This window comes from Lytechinus pictus, unplaced genomic scaffold, assembly GCF_037042905.1.
Source record: "Lytechinus pictus isolate F3 Inbred unplaced genomic scaffold, Lp3.0 scaffold_19, whole genome shotgun sequence".
In the NCBI taxonomy this organism is placed as follows: domain Eukaryota; kingdom Metazoa; phylum Echinodermata; class Echinoidea; order Temnopleuroida; family Toxopneustidae; genus Lytechinus; species Lytechinus pictus.
The window spans coordinates 7,997,635-8,018,203 of record NW_026974140.1 but is presented as its reverse complement, the minus strand read 5'-3'; the positions used below and the strand labels follow the sequence as shown (position 1 = coordinate 8,018,203).

Genomic DNA, 20,569 nt, shown 5'->3' with positions numbered 1-20,569 from the left:
AGATATGCAACAAGACACTATAATGTCTAATATATGGTCTCAACTCGAAATTTGGTTTTCTCGTAACAATTTGAATATCAAAATTTCAAACCAGAATAAACTATTCGGTTTTTACGGAAACAACAATGGTGCTCTTAATTATATTTTTATAATCGTTAGAAAAGAAATTTTTGCAGCAAAATGCAAACACTGTCTTCCAGTTTTCGACCATATTTTGTCTGAAATAAAATCTTATTATGGTATGGAAAAGTATATATATAAAACAAATCTGAAAGAGAAGAAATTCATAAAAAGGTGGTCATCTTTTACTTTATTACATTAAGTATATCAGATATCATTCTAAAATACACACACACATATATATATATATATATATATATATATATATATATATATATTTTGTATGGATTTTTTCTTTCCTTTGCACTTTGATTTTGCTTTTTGTATACAAATGTTACGACAATTTCATGGAATATTGTATTGTACATATTCAAATTGTGTGTCATATACTGTGTTAATTATTTAATCATGTATTGTCAAAAAATATGTATTATAGTGATTTCAATAAAGGACCCCTGTGGAAGGGTTTAAAAAAAAAAAAAAAAAAAAAAAAAAGACACTATAATGATCTATACTTGCCAAAGTACCGATATGATTTTTCTCGTTCCATTATTAATTACAAAGGACCTATGATTTGGAATAATTTGAAATCAGAACAGAAATCTTGCCAGTCAATGTCTCTTTTTAAAAGACAATACAATTCATCTCTTATTAATCAATCGTTCATTCAATAGACTTTCAGTTGCCTGTTTGCACTTTTTGGAATTGGTGTTTACTTAATTTATTTGTGTTATTTTAGGGGACTAGCCTTGATAGGCCTTCGGCCTTTGCTGGTCCCCTGCATCCGGTACATGTATGTTGTGCTTTCATTTGTTGTAATTGTTATCTATAAAATTGTATTTTGCTCTATTATCCCTTGCCTCTATGATATTTTTTAAATATTGTTTTATCATGTTAAATGTATGATTTTATTTTGGATGCTAATAAAAGGCCATATCGGCCAATCAATCAATCAATCTTCACCACTATCATCATCATCATCATCACCACCACCACTATACTATCATCATCACCATCAATACCAAAATCCTCACCAGAACAATCATCAAATGTCCAGATATACGTTTTCTGAATAAAATTCATGACGAAGATTTTTTTCCTTATCTATCTGATTTTATTGCTCAAGTGGCATTCTGTGTGGGAGATCTTTAAAGGAAATAGAATAAAAACATCTTGATTGAGGCTTACATTACCAGAATAATAACAAAGAATATGAGCAAGAACTTCATAAAGTAAACAGGTAATAATTTACACAAAAAATATAAACAGAATACAAATAGTGGCAAAACCAATATCCATCATCCTGTCATTTTATGATGGTATTCTGGTGCCCCATCTTACAAAGATCAACCTCAACTAGGGAAAGCTTATTCAGGAAATGTACATGCTAACCCTTTAGAAATGAAGAGAAGCACATTGAATTTTAAAGACAATGATTCATGTCTGATAAATATATATTTAGAAAAAAACACTTAACAAACATGCATTTTAGATGTTGGGCTTGCTAGCTTTAGCTTTCCATAGTCGTGGTTGATTGGATTAATCACAACACTTTGTAAAACGGGACCCTGGCTCAAGTGTCATGTACTGATGATGTTGGACACACAGACAATATTGAAGGAAATTGGTGCTGGTTGCCTAGGTTATGAGGGCTTAGGCAGATGGATAAACCTAGTTAGATGATGATAAAATAAATAAAGTGAATACAGAGATAATCAAGGATTTTCAAAGGAATTGTTAGCAAGGTAAAGAAGCTGAATCTTCATTTGTAACCCCCTCCTTTAAAAAAATATCCTTTATATTAATTCATGAAGTAATTATTGGAATGTCTTCTAAACAGCACATTTTTAACCTAGCTCATTTCTGAATGGGTGAAAATAAAAACATTTTCAGGAAAATGCTGTCATTCTTGAGACTCCTATACTCCTCAGTCAGATCTGGCAACTTTCATTGGGTTTAATCGGCTGAGATGTACAGGAGTCTTGCTTGACTGTTACTATGGTAACAGTTCAATTATAGAAACTTGTCAGTGCGGAAACCTTTCATGAAATGGTTCAAGGATGTAGGTGTTTAAAATCGATGTTTAAAATAAAAACATGTACCGGTAATTGAATTCTCTATGAAAAAGAAACATTTCAAAATGATGGGAGTACAAAGTATTTTCCTTTGAAGAAGGAATGTTATGAATGTCTGTTTGATGAAAATTACAGCCCAGTGTTGAAACTCTCACAGGTGGGTGTTTCATAAAGCTGTTCCTAAGTAGCTAGTGACTTAAAGAACGACTGGTGATCGTGTCCTGTGGTAAATGACATTCACCAGATTTTCATAGGCATTGATTTAGTACCTAGGAAAGGGTCACCAGTCAATCATAAAGGACATTGTAGCTCGTTACTTTACATGTACATGTAGCTTTATGAAACACCCACCAGGTAAAATAAATTTTGAATACCAAACTTAATCTTAATTTAATATCACCATCATGAAGAACTTATCTTGTGTATTCAGGAGCTGTTTCACACAGGGTTAAAGTGTACTTGACATCATACATGAGCATCAACGTGCACATAACTCCCATTGATGAATATGCAGTGAACATTATCAGTCCAATGGGGTGATAGAATATGCATCACACAGGATTGAAGCAGACTGCAAAGTTACACTTCATTTTTTTTTGTGAAACCAACTCTTTGTTGCATCTGCTATAAAGGTCAGAGATCTTTTGGTTAAGAATACAGCAAAACAAGTCTATATATATGATTTCTATACTTGGACCTGACAAACATGGAATGCTCATAATTTCAGTTACAAAACAAGGAATATATTAAGAATGCAAGTGCAAAGGGCCAAAACATCATATGATTTGTGGAATATTCTTTGTAAAGGAATAAGATATTGATATATCTTTGATGGTTTGTGTGTAAGGTAGATAGAAGGAGCACACATTGAACACGTTTCCTTTAAATCGATAGATAATCTTGATTTTTGGCGTCAAGCCAGCTCTCTAATAAAATAATCACTCTACAAATTTTTAAAGGGTAATAATCAGGTTGCATCTTTTAAATAACTTTACACTATACAATTCAGAGAAAAGGTGCTCTATTCACATAGTGATTAGTAAATTTTTGTACAAAATATCAATACATGTACACCTTGTCCCGTTTACATCAAAGAAACGACTAGTATACACATACTAGACACATACTAGAGTGAATGAATAATGTACATTTCTTACGCATACGTGAAGTGATTCATTTATACAGAAGGTGGTGTTGGCAATTGGTATGGCTTGTGGTATTTTTAAACATGATAAACATTTTTAAAGAGTGCCTTGTAGTTTTTACAACATTGATATAAAACAAAAATAATTCTGCAATTCACATGATAATGCTTTAAATAACCAAATTACGTTATGAGTTCAATTCACAGTGAAGCATATAATCATTGGCCTGAAATCATTCATTGTTGATCTTTTTATCATCACTATGATCCTTGCAAAATATTTGCAAGGAAACCTACCATTGATATTAAAAATATGTACTTCAATATGGTTTCTGGTGATATGTCAGTATAATCTCACTCAATCTTACCAATCATCATATAAAAATCCTAATAGTAATGTGAGAGTAATGATACCAGGTCCTGGTAGCATAAAGCTTTGTGATTAATTGTGGTACTGATTTCTATGATTGATTGCATAGATTATTGTGTATGATCAATCATAGAAATTAGCCTCATGACTAATCACTATGCTTCAATACATGACCCATATAATCTTGTGCAACAGATGACAGATATTCTGCTCCATAAATGATATGAAGTATAAAAATACATTGATATGTAGCATGTTGGTCTCATATCATATCCCTACGTCTGTAGAGACATCAAAGGAATAGCAAGTCAATGAAAATGACAAGACAATATTTCTTCATCAGACATGATAGATACATAGCATTGTGTGTATGGCACAGAGTGAATGATGTACAATAGTCTTAGGAGGAGTAAAAAGAATACAGAGAGAATACATCTTTGGACCATGATATATAGCTGATGACCTTTTTCTACCATGAATTCACAATGTGTATGATACAGTGGATTGAAAAAAAAACTAGAATTGTGTTTAAAATCATTTGGCATTCTTAGAGAGAGGGGGAGAGAGAGAGAGGGAGAGATAGGGGAACTGAGATAGCTAAATGAGCATATACTACAAGTAATAACACTGTACATAAATCCTCCATGCCCATCTTTGATAACCACATTTTTCAGAACACCTCAGTATATTATTTCAACTTCACCCCATGAATTATCTCTTATAAGGCCTGAGGCCTATTGCATAAAAGTTATTATATCCTGTGTAGTGATTGGTTCAAATGGCATCATGTGACCAAATATAATCTATGCTGTTGAAAAAAAATGCCCATGAAGAAAATTTACTATGCCATGACATCAATAATGGATAAGTGCACTATTCCATCATTGAGGTCACACATAATGTGCTGTCTTGGATGCACCGGTGAGTGTCATCTGAAGGAAAAGTAGGTCAGTCAGCAAAACTAATCAGGATTTGTGCAGCGCATGATGTGATCTATATTTTGCTTTAAATTGTGAATGATCCACAAGGACTAGCTTACCAAGATCGTTCAAACTTATTGAAAGTAGGATATAAAACAAATGTACCAGCCATTTTTTCTGAAAGTATAGAGGGAATTATTCATCAATTGCATGGACTGGCAATATAAATAGGAATTGCTAGACCAACCTCAAATAATTCCTCGAAAGCCTGGTATATTTGTATACTAATATTACTATTATGGTAACTCTGCCATCCTATGCTAATTTCAACATAATCCTTGATTCTGATTGGCTGTTGAGCATCATTATCATGGTAATTACCATTGGATGACAAAGTTACTATGTAAGTTAACATTTATACAAGATGACCAAGGGGGGATGTAAGTGTGACAACTGGATGTCAGTTGTATGCTGGTTATAACATATCACTATATCCCGCTCATGAGATATACTCTAAAGCTTATTAGTAAAATTTCGCTCATCAACGTACTGAGCTTTCAGCGGCACCAGCATATGGCAAGCCCTTTTAAAATTTTTTCCCATTCCTTGTTATAAAAAACCTCAATTCTTGATATCAAGAAATCGGAATAAATGTTTACAGCCCTTGCCATGTGCCACATCGCTGAAAGCCCTGTATGTCAAAGTGAAAATGCACTACTAATAAGATTATTTGTCACAAATTGTGCCCATGAGCAGTTTACCTGTTTATCAGTGACTACTGAATGCTCTAATTCCCACAGATTTGTTTATACAGGGCCCACCTGATTCCAGTATGCAATGGATTAAGAGTGACTTTAAATCAGACTTACTCAATTGGAAATGCCCCCTTTACAATGACAGAACCAATCTTCACCTATTACTTGATACCTCTGCTGATGAGTGTCATTTTCATGAGTTGTTTTCCCTTGGTGGTTTATCATAGAAATTTAAAATATACATGTAGTCTTGTGTAGACCAGTCAGCTCACCGATTCCCTTTCTATTGAATTCATTCATGATTCAACATTTGGAATGTCAGATTCAAACATTATCTTTCAGATTGGGAGCAAATAGCAATTAGGGGATAATTGGCAAATGGGAGTAGTATATGCATGATGCAATTTAATATGAAATATGTGAGGAATTAAACCACATGAAATCCGATGACTACAAGGTGATTAATAAAAAATATTGATCCATGCACCAATTTGTACGATACAAAACAACTGAACAGAAAAATGTGGTCTTTTCATATAAAGAATATGACCCTGTTGCTGTTGAATTGTTTGGAATGATTTGAATTCTCATATTTTCTGATATCTATTGCAAGAGAAAGAGATGAACACATGACAGGGAATTAGACTGAAAACAGTCACCAGAAGATTTATAGTCAGAATATCTCACTGATTATTCACACTCCATATGCTTTTAATCACTTGTTTTTTCATGATTTCATTTGAGAGAATACATGTCTGAAAATAATTAACAAGATGAAACATTCAAAAGGATATTGAAGGTGATATACTTAGGCATTATGATAGCTGAAGAGTATAAAAAGGAATACAGTCAGGATACCAACAATATCAAAAGTGGATTTTTTTCTAAATAATCTGTTTTCAAGTTAATGTATTTCAAATGCTCCACAAACACTTATATGTCAAAGGTTGGTAGAGATGATCGGGTGTGTGAATAATTGCAAAAATAGAAAAAATTGTTCCATACACTAAGAAAATATTCAATATCTTACAATGCTGTATGCTTGTAATAAAACATGATGATGTAGTTTAATAGTTGCAAATTGTGAACTGATTTCTAATCCAGCTACTGCTCTGCAGTAAATAGAGTTTAAAGTACTTCTTAAAATGAGGTCCAAGATATTCCAGAATAACAATAATCTTACAAAACAGTTTAGTCCAATCAACTCCATCTCAGCAAGACTTTCACAATATTTCACTGACCGATGCTTTGGATTCAACAATGCATAAAATATCCATCCTCTCAACATCAAAAGAAGATCACATCTGAATCTGACGTTGGCTGCGGCTGAGCATTCGCATTTTTGTTTGGTTTCGACGACGTTGCCGAAAGGGATTCCAGTTTCTTTGGCAGCATTTGTTGGACGACAGCGCTATTGGTACTGGCCAGGCTGTTGGATAGTTTTAACGGTAGTTTCTGCCTGACCTGACCAGAGGTGTTAATCTGATTGGTGGTACTAAGCAGGTGCTGCGGAACATTCCTACGAATAATCGACGATGATGACGTGACTGTTCTATCGCCCTCTTCAGTTCTCCTGGGGCTAGTCTTGGGAGAGGAGTTATAAGCATTCATCTTATCTTGTAGTAGGGGAGAAGGGGCAGAGTTCTTCCTAGCCATGTCCTTGTTTTTATCTCCTTCTTGTGTAATGTAGAGATGATTGTTGGATGGGATCATATCTCCGTATGCTATCCTGGTTAAGTTATGATCATTGACTCTTGGACTACTCTCTGAATGCCTCATCCCTGCATGGTTTGTCTTTCCTGACAAATGCAATGGTGATGATCTTCCTGGCTTCTCACCATTTGCCTAAAGAATGAAGGGAGTACAAACATCATCATCAAGTAACAATCAACACAGAGATGCAGAGTTCATAGATCAGCTATGCGTGGGATTTTTTGTGACTTTGTGTGAGTTCACAGGCATTGTGTATAGCATATGGGGATAGGCCCTGATACATGCGTAAGTCTCATGCATGATGCAAGCTAGAGGCTTGGCATGTCTGTTCATATTGTAAGACAAAGTCAATAGTTCACTAACAAAAGGCCGTAACTAAAGCATGATTTTCTACACATCACATTTATCACGTCTTGCTATAAATGACAAGATTCACGAAGACAACGTCCTGGGCCATAAAGATAGCTGAATCCAAGTCACCATGGTCCCAGTTTATCACCAATGATATATATTTATTTGCCTACTATTATGACAGGGTCTTCATCATCCCAACAAGATCTAAATACATGTAAGTACACAAATATAAATCATAATCATTAATGACAACCTCAAGAAGTGGATGTGGATGGTGGTCATCTGCTCTCACCATGTGATCGGTGAAACAGAGTACTCTCTCTTTTTCTTCATAAATTCTTTATAACAATCACTACATACAACAGAGTAAAATGTACTACTTGGCAACAAGTGACTGATGTTTCAGCAACTTACCTTTGCCTTCTCTGTTGCTGCAACCTCTGTAACTCGTTCATTGGTTGTATTGACCAGTCCTCTGTTGATAGACCCCCTAGTGTCCTGGCCAGCAGGATCCATTCTGATTATGGGTGGACTATCACGCATCTTCTCCATGGGAGACGGACCGGAAGTGCTGATGGTTGGAGTGCTGTTGAATGCCTCAAGTTTATGTTGGGCTTCAAGCAGTTGAGTCTTCAAGCTAACCAGGAGATACAACAACAGTATCAATCAAAACATGGTGTTTAAGTGAAAACCAGATGGGGATTCTGAGAGGGATCAAGGGAGCAATGGTGAGAGCGATGTGTAGTGTCAAGCTGATAGAAAGGAAGAAGACTAAGGTTTTGATGTAGATGTTGGGTTTGGATGAGATGGAGGATCAGATGGTGAAGGCCAACAAAGTGGTATAGGCATGTATTGAGGAGGGATGTTGATCATGTTCTGAGAAGGGTGGCTGCTCAAATTTGAGGTGGCTGGTCAGAGGGGAAGGGGGTGACCAAAGAAGACATGGAAGAAGCAAGTGATGGATGAGAGTACATGTAGGAGTGTTGGGTTGAGGGAGGATGTACCTAAAGCCCATGCAGCGCACGCTATGTGATCCGATACGACATTATTTTTTAATAAATCGCATTTGCATTAAATATTAAAGTTCCAAGAAGCAAAATTATTTTATTTGAAGTTTGGCATAATATTAGGAAAAATAAAATTGTAATTTTGCTTTGGGGCAAGCCCTTTGGTCAGAGTAAAGTCCAAAGTCGGCTTTGCAGCCGATGATGACGTCATTACGATTTGGAATTAAATTTGCATTTATTTCTACAGGGAGGCTCGAACTGGACTGAATTTTGATTTCAGTAGTCCTACCACTATTCTGAACTCTGATCGCTAAGATTTTATTGGTTGGAATGTTCATATCAAATTTTATACAATTTCTTTGAAATTCAGATTGAAATGAATCGCATAGTGCGCTGAGCTTTTGATAGAATAAGGTGAAGGAAGGGTTGAGGATGATTTCTGTGAGTCAGGGACTAAACTAGATTTTAAAACCAGGGGGGCCGTTTCATAAAGCTGTTTGGAACTTAAGAGCTACTTTAAGAACGACTGATGATCCTTTCTTACGCGCTAAACCATCGCCAATTAACATTTTGGTATATACCATTTACCACAGGAAACGATCACCAGTCATTCTTAAAGTCGCTCTCTCATCTTACGAACAGCTTTATGAAACACCCACCTGGATTACTACTACTACACGTACAACTTCTACAATCAATCAAGTTTGGCCATATTCACTCCAAAGGGGGGGGGGGGGCTGTCCTTCATTAGATATTAAATGCTTGCATAGACACCAGTGTCTATTCACAGTGAGTCGATTGAGGAATGTTCTCCTCGATAAAAAAATAGCTCTTGAAGAATAATAATGAGATAGAATATCACATACTGCAGTTATTTCAGTTATTGTAGGGATAGGTTAGTAGAGGAATACAGATAAAAGAGGAAGAGAGGGAAAGAAAGCTGCAATACCTGGAGACTAAGGGATTGTGGGGAAAATTGCAGGATATTACAACGCTCACGTGGTGTAACCAAAAACATCTTTTAAATGCAACTGAATTAATTTTGGTAAAGGTAAGATCTCTACATTTCGTATATCAAATATGTTACACTTTGTAAATCAACTGACCAATGAAGGTTTAACAGTTCTGAGAAACTATTTTGTATATTTGAATATAAATTATTGCATGTTAAATAACTAAAGAACAAGATGAGGCCAACTGACAGGGTTTATATAAACAGTATAATAAAGGAATTTATTTTACTTACGTTTGGAAGGCAGTATCCTGATTGACCGTTATTTTCTAATAAGAAAACATAGAAACATTGTTTTTATCATTCCACTTTCTTCTTTCTTTGACCACAACCAAATTACATTAACATAAACATCTTTTTAGAATAATAAATGTTATGACTGTTTTTAATTATCATCACCATGAAAAAAAAAATTCCAAGTCTATTTATAGATTAATGAATAAAATTCGATCATAAATACATCAAACATGATGCAAACTTCACAGCAACATTTTTTGTGAAACACCCCGTGAGCTACTTACCAATAGAGAGTTGAGATGTTCTAGTATCTGCGTAGCAGCATCAACATGTTCCAAGGCTGATGGATTATCACAGACTATAATACAATTAAGATTTTAAGAAGAATTAAACAGGGTTTAGTGCATCAACAAAGTTTGACTGTGAATGTTTATATTAAAGCTTCAGCTAGATTAAGTACATGTATTAATCCTGAATTCTTATTCACAAGATTAAAGTACCATTAAAGTTCCACAAAAACATACATCTTGAACATAATTATGAGAAGATGACAAAAAATACATAGTTGTAGTGTTTTACAAAGAAATACAATATCGTGAAATATGAGAAACCTATTAAAAAGCAAAGCTTGTAGACATATAGATTCCCAGAAGAAAATAATCAAGGATTAAAAACTCCTAACACAATGAAGCGAGATAAATCAAATGTAGAAAAATAATACATTATAAAGAGTTCTACATGATAGTCACTCGAGCAAGGCGCTTACCCACTAGCGTACGATTGTAAAAGAAATATTTTCAGCCTACATTTAAAAGAACATAAAGAGGGCGCCTCAATTATATGGGTGTCTAAATTATTCCAAAAGGAAGGCCCTGTAAAAGTAAATAATTTTAGGGCAAGAACAGTGCGCACTGGGGAAATGTGGAAATTGTGTACTTGTCGAGTTGGGTAGGAATGGATTTCTTGATTTTGAACAAGCAAATCAGAGAATACACTCGGTAATTCCTGTCTATTAAGTTGATACATAAATATACCAACAAAATAATGATATAAATCGGTTACTTTCAATAACTTGTTTGAATAAAATAGCGGATTAGTATGAGCCAGAAAGTCAGAAGAAATTATCCTCACGGCTCTTTTTTGAATTTTAAGTATGGATTCAAGTTTTGTCTTTGAGGCATTTCCCCAGGCTAAAATTCCATTATTCAGATATGGTAACATTAGAGTAGAATACAATAATTTCAAAATGTGAGGTTTAAGTTTATTAATTACTCCAAGATTTCTTGAGAGCAATTTACAAAGGTGATCAATGTGAACTTTCCATGATAATTTACAATCAATAAAGATACCAAGAAATTTTGTTGATTCAATTTGTTCTAAAACATTACCATTCATATAAACAAACCTGGCAATGTGTGTAATGAGTTGCTAAAAACCATATAATGTGTCTATTTAAAATTTAGGGATAACTTATTAGCTTGTATCCAATCACATACAGAGCATAATTCAACATTTACTCTTTCAAGAAGGATTTGAGGATTGCTGTGTGTAAAAAATAAGCTCGTGTCATCTGCGAAAAGAAGAAATGATAATAAAGAGGATGAGTATTGGAAATCATTGATGTATAAAATAAATAGCAATGGACCCAAAAGGGAACCCTGAGGCACGCCACATGCACTGTGCTGTATTTCAGAATTGGAGTTATTAATGACTACAAATTGAGTTCTGTTTATAAGGTAACTTCTGTACCACTCCAAGGCCTTTCCACAAATTCCATAATGAGAAAGTTTGTATAAAAGTATTTCATGGTTGATCGTGTCAAAGGCCTTGGAGAAGTCCAGAAAAATAAATGATGAAAAATAAATGATGATCCCGATGGTGATAATAATGGTGATCATGATGATAATAATGAAGATGATGGTGATGGTCATGATGATGATGATGATGGTGATGATGGTGATGATGATGATGATGAAGATGATGATGATGGTGATGATGTCCACTTACTTTTCTCTACAGCATCTGCTGATATTGGGCCCTCTGGTAAATCAGGTTTCTCTTTCTCAAGAATGGCTGAAGGAAGTTCCTGTTGGAGAGATAAGAATGTAAACAAATTTTAGCATGCTTAGCTAGCAGGGTTGTCACGATAATAATGATACAGTGAATTGTACACAGCAGATTGCAAGTCCCTATACACTAAAGGTAGAGGAAGAGTATGAAAGCAAAAAATAGCTTAGAAATGAGATGATTGCATGAAACAACAGAGCAGTACAAAATCAAACTAATAAGAGAGAGAGAGGGAAGAGAGAGAGAAAGAGGAAATAGGAATTGTATTGAGGAATAAAAATGAAAGCCGCATATGGATAGAAGTAAAGCTAATCGTACCCACAATTATCATCAAGAATTTAGTGAGGTAAAAACAGAGAACGAAGAGATGTGATGATGACTCAGGAGTGTTTCACAAAGAGTCAAATGTGACTTAAGAGTCATGCATACATGTAAATGCCAATACATGGTTGATAATTATGTAACGTCCAATCTTATTGATTAATATGTAGTAGTGCGCATCCTCAGCATGATTTGACCAATGGGGTGATGCTTTTTATTACTGCACGCAACTTGGAATTAAGTGAGGCTCTAAAGTGAAGTTTCTGTGAACCCCCTGGATATCTTACCACTCCACCCGTGAGCGTGAATGCTCTCCTTCTATTGACATCACTGCCTCTATTCCTGCCTACCGGTAAAGAAGCTTCCCTGACAGGTCTATGACCTGGACTAGGTAGAGGTGATATCAAATCACTAGGAGTCCGCTTATCCTCCGTCTCTTCTTCTTGCTCTCTCTCGTCAGCTTCAGAAGGAGAGCTAAAGTTAGCAAGCTGTTCAGAGGCAGTACCGGTTAGGTTCGGGAAGCTGCTGCTTCTGGTATTGGCCTCTGCTGGGATTACAGCTAAACGCTTCTTATTTGAGTTGCCTGGGATAAAAATCAATCCAAAACAAAATGCTACATGACAACAAGTGGAATGCCTCTGGCCGTCTCACCTGCATCACGCGATTCAATATAGCAGCAGTGCTGATTTTGAAAACTACTATAACTCGCACAAGATGTTCAGTGATACTTGGTTACTCTTATTTCCACGTTTTATGAACTAGACCAATACACTTATAGAGATATGATGGCAATTCAACAAATACCCCCAACGTGGCCAAAGTTCTTTGACCTTACATGACCTTTGACCTTGATCATGTGACCTGAAACTCGCACAGGATGTTCAGTGATACTTGATTACTATTATGTCCAAGTTTTATGAACTAGACCAACACACTTTCAAATTTATGGCTGTAATTCAACAAATACCCCAATTTGGCCAAAGTTCATTGACCCTAAATGACCTTTGACCTTGATCATGTGACCTGAAACTTGCACAGGATGTTCAGTAATACTTGATTACTATTATGTTAAAGTTTCATGAATCAGATCCATAAACTTTCAAAGTTATGATGGTAATTCAACAGATACCCCCAATTCGGCCAAAGTTCATTGACCCTAAATGACCTTTGACCTTGGTCATGTGACGTGAAACTCATGCAGGATGTTCAGTGATACTTGATTAACCTTATGTATAAGTTTCATGAACTAGGTCCATATATTTTCTAAGTTATGATGACATTTCAAAAACTTAACCTTAGGTTAAGATTTTGATGTTGATTCCCCCAACATGGTCTAAGTTCATTGACCCTAAATGACCTTTGACCTTGGTCATGTGACATGAAACTCAGGCAGGATGTTCAGTAATACTTGATTAACCTTATGGCCAAGTTTCATGAACTAGGTCCATATACTTTCTAAGTTATGCTGTCATTTCAAAAACTTAACCTCAGGTTAAGATTTGGTGTTGACGCCGCCGTCGCCGCCGCCGCCGCCGCCGCCGCCGCCGCCGCCGCCGCCGCCGCCGCCGCCGCCGCCGCCGCCGCCGCCGTCGCCGTCGGAAAAGCGGCGCCTATAGTCTCACTCTGCTATGCAGGTGAGACAAAAAGGAAACTCAATGACTTCATTAATGTAAGTACTACATAGACAAAGAATACTTCTTTATTTGGATTATAAAACCAGAATGAAAAAAGGTACTTTCAAGGAGCAAACATCAGACCAGTTGTCAAGCCAAAGACTGACTGACCAACATTAATGAATGAAACAATCTCAACGTGAACAAACGTAAGGATATACATTAAAATAATGATAAAAAACTTGAATTGAAATTACATGCAGACTCAAAGCACCAAATAATCTATGGCCTTTTATTCCCATGCATCCAAAACTTTATAACACAACAAATTTGCATCATGATTCTCAACAATTCTCCAGTTCTACATTTACTTCATCAAAACATCAAATTCTTAATCAAAAATAAAATTTTCACCTGGACTACAAATACGTTTTTCTAGATCAGGTAAAAATAATCAATCATAAAGATTAAGAAGGGTATGATTTTTCTACAAGAACACTCAATTAAAGGGATCATCTGGGCTGAAAATATTTATATCTAAATAAATAGAGTAAAATTTACAGAGCAAAATGCTGAAAGTTTCATCAAATTCGGATAACAAATAATGAAGTAATTGAATTTTAAAGTTTCTCAATATTTTGTGAAAACAGTTATATGCACATCGTCATGAATATTAGGTGGGCTGATGATGTCACATCCCCACTTTCCCTTTTTTTATGTTATTACATGAAATCATGTTTCATTTTTTCATACATGTGTAAATGATGTGTCTCCATTATGATGAAATAAGTTGTGACAATAAATAACTAATGCACTTAATCAGTTGTCAATCCAATTGTTTTAGTTCTTGGTAGAAATTTTTTGAATAAACCTAATTTCATATAATAAAATACAAAAGAACAAGTGGGGATATGACATCATCAGCCCACCTAATGAATATTCATAAAGGCAGACCTAGAACTGTTTCACCAGAATAATGCAAATCTTTAAAATTCAATAACTTTGTTATTTGTTATCCAATTTTGATCAAATTTTCAGCATTTTGCTTTGTGAATTTTACTCTATTTATTGAGAAATAAATATCTCCAGTCTGGACCATCCCTTTAAAATAATAATTTGGTACAATAAAATCTTGTATGAAACATTCAACATTTCCACTACCAGTAATACATTGCTAAATTGGTTAAAGAATATTATTGCAAACATTCATGCAAAAATTGAAAATAAGTTTTATTTTGTGAGTAAATACATTTGTGCATGTGCCTCTTGAGTGATGAAAATGATTTTTATTTGAATGATTTTATATTCAGTTTGTAGTTGGAAATAATGACAGGAAACTTCTTAAATATTAAGATTTGGGTAGTTAAATCTTTCCTTACATTATCATCAATCATTTCATTGCATTAATTATTAAGTATTACACATCTAGTTTTTTAAGAAAATGTTTACTTTAGTGCAGGTGATTAGGATCATAGTGAGAGTTAAAACAAGTTAAGACACAGAACTGTGCCAAGCAGAAAGGCATTAGCAAGGGAAAAGGATTTAGCTATGGGATTCCCTTGCTAACGTCCTTGTGCCATTTACACAACATTAGGACATTCATCTCACCATTCTGTGCACTGTCAAAGCCGCTGAACGTTTCTGCTCTTCTGGGGAGAGAGGAAGCAGTGCCAGCACTGCTCACCATCTCACCTACGCTACTCGCACTCCGACTTACTCGGACACTACCACCACTGTAGACTGACCGGGTCAGTAGGTCAACTAAAACCATCACCATGGAAACAAGACAACAGAAGGGAAGGAGAGGGAGAGATATATATATGTTTATGAACAATTCACCCATGCAATAGTCAAGGTCATCAAACTTCTATATACCAATTTATAAAACCAATACTTTCCTACCAAAGAAAATTCACTTTAAAAAAAGGGCGCAAAAATTCTTCAGAGTAAAACTAATATGGGGCAATATAACAAAGGCTTGCAGTCAATGTCTAAATGGCCATGGTCAACAGCATTATTGCATGTTCATTCTTTTACATACAGACCAGAAATAAATGAGATCTATTCTTTATAAATGAAATCAATCACAAACCTTTGTGATACAGGACCCATGTGTTGAGTGGGAGTTACAACAGCAGTTATTATAAAATGAGGGATTCCAATAGTTAGCAAATGTGAGTGATATATTCAAGCCATTTGCAACAGAATATTCATGTTTCAGAATTCATGATGTGATTTTTGTGCATAGGATATATATAAAAAGTAAATTATAATTTGTTAAAGTTAGAAATAAACTTAACATGTTTATTATATATATGTTACTCACCTTGTTTGCCAATCTTTTATTTTTTCAAGAATAAAAATTGAAATGCACCGTTCTTAAGAAACATGCAAAGTGGATTTTTTTATAAATTTGCTGATGACCTTCTTACAAAAATCCTTAAAACATAAAAATATTGGCAAATAAATAAATACTCCCTTCTAAATCCCAAAGAAAGTATATATAACTGAAAGCTGTTTCATGCTGTCATGCAAAATAATAATATTAAGAAGAAGAAGGAGGAGGGAGAGGGGAGGAGAGGAGGGAGAGGAATATGGGGGGATGAAGAGGGAGGTGAAGAAGAAGAGGAGGAGGAAAAAGAAGAATGGAGATGGAGAAGAAGAAGGAGAAGAAGAAGAGGAGGAGGAGGAGGAGGAAAAAGAAGAATAGTGATGGAGAAGAAGAAATTTTCTAATGATGTTTGAGGAATGAGGAAATAATGAAAGAAAAAAAGTGGGCAGAGTAAGAATTGGAGACTGAGAGTGTTGCACAAACTTGCAATCAATTTATAGTCAATCTTATGTCCTACAGTCAATCATAAGTCTTGACATTGACTTCACTATGGCTACTGGTTGCTTGTCTGCTTCTAACAGAAGGTATAAAATGATAAACCTCAATAAAGATAGATTAATGTGTCAATTGAATATTCACAAGTGGTATTCATTAATGATTGCAAATAAGTATCCCACAACAGCCCTTAAAGAAAAATTAGATATGTGCTGGTGAGAAAGAGAAAAAGATGAAAGAAGTACTGTTTTATGGACAGGTAAAGAAAGACGACAATATAAAAACAGTGAGATAAGGGATAAAAAAATAAAACAAGTAAAGAAAGAAGAAAGGATGGTAACAAGGCAAACGCCAAGCGTTGTCTCGCCTGCATATTGCAGTCATGAAGAGACTGCATGTCAAAACTACATGTATGCTATATGACTTAGATGGACCTCTGTTACGAGTTTGGCGATCCCACCTCGAAGCTATAGAAAGTTATTGTGTGTACAACACAGCAGTGCCAGTCATGGAAAGTTCATTGACCTTTGACCTTAATCAAATTCAACTCACATTCGAACTTGACCTGCACCTTCAAGAGATGGACCTCTTGTTTGAATTTGGCAATCCTACCTCGAAGATATAAAAAGCTATTATGTGTACAACACAGAACAGTGCCAGTCATGGAAAGTTCATTGACCTTTGACCTTAATCAAATTCAACTCACATTCGAACTTGACCTGCACCTTCAAAAGATGGACCTCTTGTATGAATTTGGCAATCCTAACTCGAAGAAAGTTATTGTGTGTACAGCACAGCACAGTGCCAGTCATGGAAAGTTCATTGACCTTTGACCTTATTCAAATTCGGCTCACATTTGAACTTGACCTGCACCTTCAAGAGATGGACCTCTGTAATGAATTTGGCGATCTCACCTCGAAGCTATAGAAAGTTATTGTGTGTACAACACAGCACAGTGCCAGTCATGGAAAGTTCATTGACCTTTGACCTTATTCAAATTCGACTCATATTCGAAATTGACCTGTATCTTCAAGAGATGGACGTCTGTTATGAATTTGGCGATCTCACCTCGAAGCTATAGAAAGTTATTGTGTGTACAACACAGCACAGTGCCAGTCATGGAAAGTTCATTGACCTTTGACCTTTGACCTTATTCAAATTCGACTCATATTCGAACTTGACCTGTGCCTTCAGGAGATGGACCTCTGGTATGAATTTGGTGATCCCACCTCGAAGATATAGAAAGTTATTATGTGTACAACACAGCACAGTGCCAGTCATGGAAAGTTCATTGACCTTTGACCTTATTCAAATTCGACTCATATTCGAACTTGACCTGTGCCTTCAGGAGATGGACCTCTGGTATGAATTTGGTGATCCCACCTCGAAGATATAGAAAGTTATTATGTGTACAACACAGCACAGTGCCAGTCATGGAAAGTTCATTGACCTTTGACCTTATTCAAATTCGAACTTGACCTGTGCTTTTAGGAGATGGACCTCTGGTATGAATTTGGTGATCCCACCTCCAAGCTATAGAAAGTTATTGGGTGTACAACACAATTGTTGACGAGGACGCCGACACCGGAAATAGTGATACCTATGTCTCGCTCCGCTACGCAGGCGAGACAAAAATGGTCAGAGATAATGTGAAATTGAGAGACAGATTGAAGAGTGTAGGGGAGAAAGGAAAGTCTGAGAGAGAGAGGAAATGAGAAAGGGAGAGGTTGAAATACAGAGAGATGAGCCAGATTGAGTAAGAGAAATTGTTGAAGAGAGGGAAGAGAGGAGTTAGAAAGAGGAGGGTCAGAGAGAAAGAGAGGAGAGAGATATTCTTCCACATACCTTCCTTCATTGCAGCAAGGATAATATCTCTTGTCTGGTCAATCCGAGTGTCTTGTTGTGAGATCAATGGAATCTTCAGCTGTCAATCAATAAACAATAAACTCGGTCAGCATAAGATCAAAATATCATATACCTTTGTACAGAGAAGTTACACCCAAAAAATCAAAATGATCTTAAAAAATAAAAAAAAACTGAAATCAGCTAAAAAGCTGAACTTTCACACCCCTGCTTATTGCAAGAAGAGTGGACAGGCAACAAGTTTATACTGTACCAGAAGAATTTTCTTTAATGCATCACAGAAGAAGAGAAAGAGATGAAGGATGGGGAAGGGAAGTAAAAGGAGGAGGGGGAGGAGGAGAGGAGAATGAAGCAGATGAAGGAAGAGCTGGAGGAGGGGAAAGGAAAAAAGGAAGAGAGTGGGGGAGGAAAGGAAGGATGGAGAAGGGGGGTAAAAGGAGGAGGGGAAGAAAAAGGAGCAAATGAATCGGATGGAGGAGCAGATGGAGAAGCTGGATGGAGAGAAAAGGAGGAAGAGAGGGAGAAAGAGATGGAGGAAAGTAAAAGGAGGGAAGAGAGGGAGGAAGAAATGGAGAATAAAAGGAGGGAAGAGAGGGAGGAAGAAATGAAGGAGAGTAAAAGGAGGGAAGAGAGGGAGGAAGAAATGGAGGAGTAAAAGGAGGGGAGAGGGAGGAAGAAATGGAGGAGAGTAAAAGGAGGGAAGAGAGGGAGGAAGAAATGGAGGAGTAAAAGGAGGGGAGAGGGAGGAAGAAATGGAAGAGTAAAAGGAGGGGAGAGGGAGGAAGAAATGGAGAATAAAAGGAGGGAAGAGAGGGAGGAAGAAATGAAGGAGAGTAAAAGGAGGGAGGAAGAAATGGAGGAGTAAAAGGAGGGGAGAGGGAGGAAGAAATGGAGGAGAGTAAAAGGAGGGAAGAGAGGGAGGAAGAAATGGAGGAGAGTAAAAGGAGAAAGAGAGGGAGGAAGAAATGGAGGAGAGTAAAAGGAGGATAGAGAGGGAGGAAGAAATGGAGGAGAGTAAAAGGAGGAGAGGGAGGAAGAAATGGAGGAGAGTAAGAGGGAAGAGAGGGAGGAAGAAATGGAGGAGAGTAAAAGATGGAAGAGAGGGAGGAAGAAATGAAGGAGAGTAAAAGGAGGGGAGAGGGAGGAAGAAATGGAGGAGAGTAAAAGGAGGGAAGAGAGGGAGGAAGAAATGGAGGAGTAAAAGGAGGGGAGAGGGAGGAAGAAATGGAGGAGTAAAAGGAGGGGAGAGGGAGGAAGAAATGGAGAATAAAAGGAGGGAAGAGAGGGAGGAAGAAATGAAGGAGAGTAAAAGGAGGGAGGAAGAAATGGAGGAGTAAAAGGAGGGGAGAGGGAGGAAGAAATGGAGGAGAGTAAAAGGAGGGAAGAGAGGGAGGAAGAAATGGAGGAGAGTAAAAGGAGAAAGAGAGGGAGGAAGAAATGGAGGAGAGTAAAAGGAGGATAGAGAGGGAGGAAGAAATGGAGGAGAGTAAAAGGAGGAGAGGGAGGAAGAAATGGAGGAGAGTAAGAGGGAAGAGAGGGAGGAAGAAATGGAGGAGAGTAAAAGATGGAAGAGAGGGAGGAAGAAATGGAGGAGAGTAAAAGGAGGAAGAGAGGGTATGAGGCAAATGAGCAGGAGTAAGACACACAAAACAAGTGGAATGCCTCTGGCTGTCTCACCTGCATCACACGATTCAATATAGCAGCAGTGCTGACTTTGAAAACTACTATAAATAATTATTCACAAAAAACACCATTCATATAATGATACAATACTACGTTCATTGACATTTGACCTTGATCATGTGACCTAAAACTACTTGATTACCCCTATATCCACATTTTATACACTATATCTATAAACTTTGAAAGTTATGACAGCAATCTAATAACTACCTCTAAAATGGCCAAAGTTCAATGACCTTAAATGACCTTTGACTTTGGTCATGTGACCTGAAACTGGCACAAGATGTTCAGTGATACTTGGTTACTCTTATGTCCACGTTTTATGAATTAGACCAATACACTTACAGATATATGATGGTAATTCAACAAATACCTCCAATATGGCTAAAGTTCATTGACCCTAAATGACCTTTGACCTTGGTCATGTGATGTGAAACTCAAGCAGGATGTTCAGTAATACTTGATTAACCTTATGTCCAAGTTTCATG

At 36.4% G+C, this 20,569-nt stretch overlaps 1 protein-coding gene across 5 annotated transcripts in view; it reads right to left on the bottom strand.

The window, feature by feature from the left end:
- Positions 1-1,210: 1,210 nt before the first annotated feature.
- The window catches only part of LOC129260952 (rho guanine nucleotide exchange factor 18-like), an 82,292-nt gene continuing 62,933 nt past the window's right edge, over positions 1,211-20,569 (bottom strand). For 4 of the 5 annotated variants that reach the window (XM_064114510.1, XM_054898965.2, XM_054898964.2 and 1 more), the window contains 8 exons: positions 18,381-18,459; positions 15,317-15,469; positions 12,383-12,678; positions 11,715-11,793; positions 9,992-10,065; positions 9,705-9,739; positions 7,866-8,088; positions 1,211-7,229 (listed from right to left, as the gene is read on the bottom strand). In XM_064114510.1, coding sequence (XP_063970580.1) covers positions 6,672-7,229; positions 7,866-8,088; positions 9,705-9,739; positions 9,992-10,065; positions 11,715-11,793; positions 12,383-12,678; positions 15,317-15,469; positions 18,381-18,459 — 1,497 coding nt within the window. In that variant the 3' untranslated portion in view covers positions 1,211-6,671. The remainder of the gene's footprint in view (positions 7,230-7,865; positions 8,089-9,704; positions 9,740-9,991; positions 10,066-11,714; positions 11,794-12,382; positions 12,679-15,316; positions 15,470-18,380; positions 18,460-20,569) is intronic. The other variant, XM_064114511.1, reaches the window with a different exon arrangement.